The sequence below is a fragment of the Austrofundulus limnaeus genome, unplaced genomic scaffold (genome assembly GCF_001266775.1).
Source record: "Austrofundulus limnaeus strain Quisiro unplaced genomic scaffold, Austrofundulus_limnaeus-1.0 Scaffold358, whole genome shotgun sequence".
Lineage (NCBI taxonomy): Eukaryota > Metazoa > Chordata > Actinopteri > Cyprinodontiformes > Rivulidae > Austrofundulus > Austrofundulus limnaeus.
The window spans coordinates 420,220-421,502 of record NW_013952760.1 but is presented as its reverse complement, the minus strand read 5'-3'; the positions used below and the strand labels follow the sequence as shown (position 1 = coordinate 421,502).

Genomic DNA, 1,283 nt, shown 5'->3' with positions numbered 1-1,283 from the left:
TCTCAGGTGTTTCTCAGGTGTTTCTCAGGTGTGTCTCAGGTGTGTCTCAGGTGTGTCTCAGGTGTTTCTCTGGTGTGTCTCCAGGTGTGTACCTTCGCTGTCTGGCCTCCTGTTCCTCCTCATGTAGACAGGTGAGCTGTCGGAGGAGGGGTAGGATTTAGATGGTGAACTGCTTGGTGTCACCAGCGCCTCTTGAGACGTGGCATTGGTCAGCTGAGTGTACCGCCCCCGAGGGTGAGTAACCAATGACGCACCTCCATCCTCAGGAGAGCGTCGTACCTGAGACATCAAGGTTATGTAGGTCAAAGATCTTGTAATAGTTTTGTCTTTATAAACCATTTAAACTTGAGTTCTGGCCTCTGATTGGTCTCACCAAGGAGGTGTCAAAGGAGAAGGCGGGGCTTCGAGATGACACCAATAAATCAGGTGTGGGAGAGGAACCTCTCCTGGGCAGGTGTAAAGGTGAGCGGGCGGACTGTACTGGACTGTCCTGCAATCAAATACACAGTCTGATCAGGAGATAGCTTCATATGAAACACATGAGGGTTCCAGAACCTTACCTTCCTGTCCAAGGTGTCGTCACCCTCTGTGGAGCTCACGCTGTCACGGTAACGGGACCGTGAGGGGCGGTGCCTACGTGTCTTGACAGACAGCTGGGCTCGACCTTTCTGGATGCTGTTGTCCAGCAGCTCAGTCTCTGGGACGGCCTCATTCAGRTCTGAAACAAAGACTGAACCATGGTTTAGTCTGTGGGTGCTCTGCTCCTGCTCAGTGTGCTCAGGTGTTTCCTTCAGGTGAGGAGGAAGAGGTGAGATGGATGGAGGACGGATGGTGGATGATGGATGATGGATGGAGGACGGATGGTGGATGATGGATGATGGATGGAGGATGGATGGATGATGATGGTTGGATGGATGATGGATGTTGGATGATGGATGTTGGATGATGGTTGGATGATGGTTGTATGGATGATGGATGTTTGATGGATGGATGTTTGATGGATGGATGTTGGATGATGGATGTTGGATGATGGTTGGATGATGGTTGGATGATGGTTGGATGGTGTTTATGGTTTAATGTAATGTGTTTATTGTAGTTTTATGAAACTCTCTCCTCTTCTGTGTTTTACTCTCAACCTGTTCTGTTCTCAGTTCAACAGTTGAGAAAAGACTTCTTAAAGACTGGATCAAATTATTGGGGGGGTCATGACCCTCGTAATCCCCCCCACACACACACACACACTCACACACACACAGACACACACACCACACAGACACACACAA

The 1,283-nt window shown here is 49.5% G+C and overlaps 1 protein-coding gene across 1 annotated transcript; it reads right to left on the bottom strand.

Annotated features, from left to right (window-relative positions):
* Nucleotides 1-57: 57 nt before the first annotated feature.
* On the bottom strand, nt 58-716 carry LOC106528058 (sterile alpha motif domain-containing protein 14; the record flags this gene model as incomplete). Its single annotated transcript, XM_014023118.1, is given in 3 exon segments — nt 58-279; nt 374-490; nt 561-716. Coding segments are annotated over 3 exon segments (495 nt in total), but the record flags the coding sequence as incomplete, so codon positions are not given.
* Nucleotides 717-1,283: the final 567 nt, after the last annotated feature.